General features: G+C 65.9%; 1 protein-coding gene across 1 annotated transcript; it reads left to right on the top strand.

Moving 5' to 3' along the window:
- Positions 1-59: 59 nt before the first annotated feature.
- On the top strand, positions 60-483 carry HOXB8 (homeobox B8; the record flags this gene model as incomplete). The annotated part of the gene is made up of 1 exon (XM_010843210.1): positions 60-483. A coding segment is annotated over exon 1 (424 nt), but the record flags the coding sequence as incomplete, so codon positions are not given.
- Between the last annotated feature and the right edge of the window lie 183 nt (positions 484-666).

The following is a 666-nucleotide window of genomic DNA, read 5'->3' as shown; positions in this document are numbered from 1 at the left end:
CCCCAACCAGCCCCCCAACTACAGCCGCCGCCGCCGCCGCCGCCTCAAAATTCAATAAAATGAGCTCTTATTTCGTCAACTCACTGTTCTCCAAATACAAAACCGGGGAGTCCCTGCGCCCCAATTATTATGACTGCGGCTTCGCCCAGGACCTGGGCGGCCGACCCACCGTGGTGTACGGTCCCAGCAGCGGCGGTAGCTTCCAGCACCCGTCGCAAATCCAGGAGTTCTACCACGGGCCGTCTTCGCTGTCCACGGCTCCCTACCAGCAGAACCCGTGCGCTGTGGCGTGCCACGGGGACCCGGGCAACTTCTACGGCTACGACCCGCTGCAGCGGCAGAGCCTGTTCGGTGCGCAGGATCCAGACCTGGTGCAGTACGCCGACTGCAAGCTCGCCGCCGCCAGCGGCCTGGGAGAGGAGGCCGAGGGGTCCGAGCAGAGCCCGTCGCCCACACAGCTCTTCCCCTGGATGCGCCCGCAAGGTGAGCTCGGCGTCGGGGGCCGCGGGGGGCGGGGAGGAAGGGAGACCCGGGGCCCAGGACGGGCAGGGGGCCGGCAGGCCGGGCAGCGGTGTCCCCAGCTCCTGGAAGACGTGCTCGCTCCGTTTCAGATACGCCTCCCCCTTTTTCCTTCCTTCCTCCCGTTTCCTTCCTTTTCTTCTTTTT

This window comes from Bison bison, unplaced genomic scaffold (genome assembly GCF_000754665.1).
Source record: "Bison bison bison isolate TAMUID 2011002044 unplaced genomic scaffold, Bison_UMD1.0 scf7180017484474, whole genome shotgun sequence".
Classification (NCBI taxonomy): Eukaryota; Metazoa; Chordata; class Mammalia; order Artiodactyla; family Bovidae; genus Bison; species Bison bison.
The sequence above is the reverse complement of the archived record's forward strand: the minus strand, read 5'-3'. Positions and strand labels throughout refer to the sequence as shown.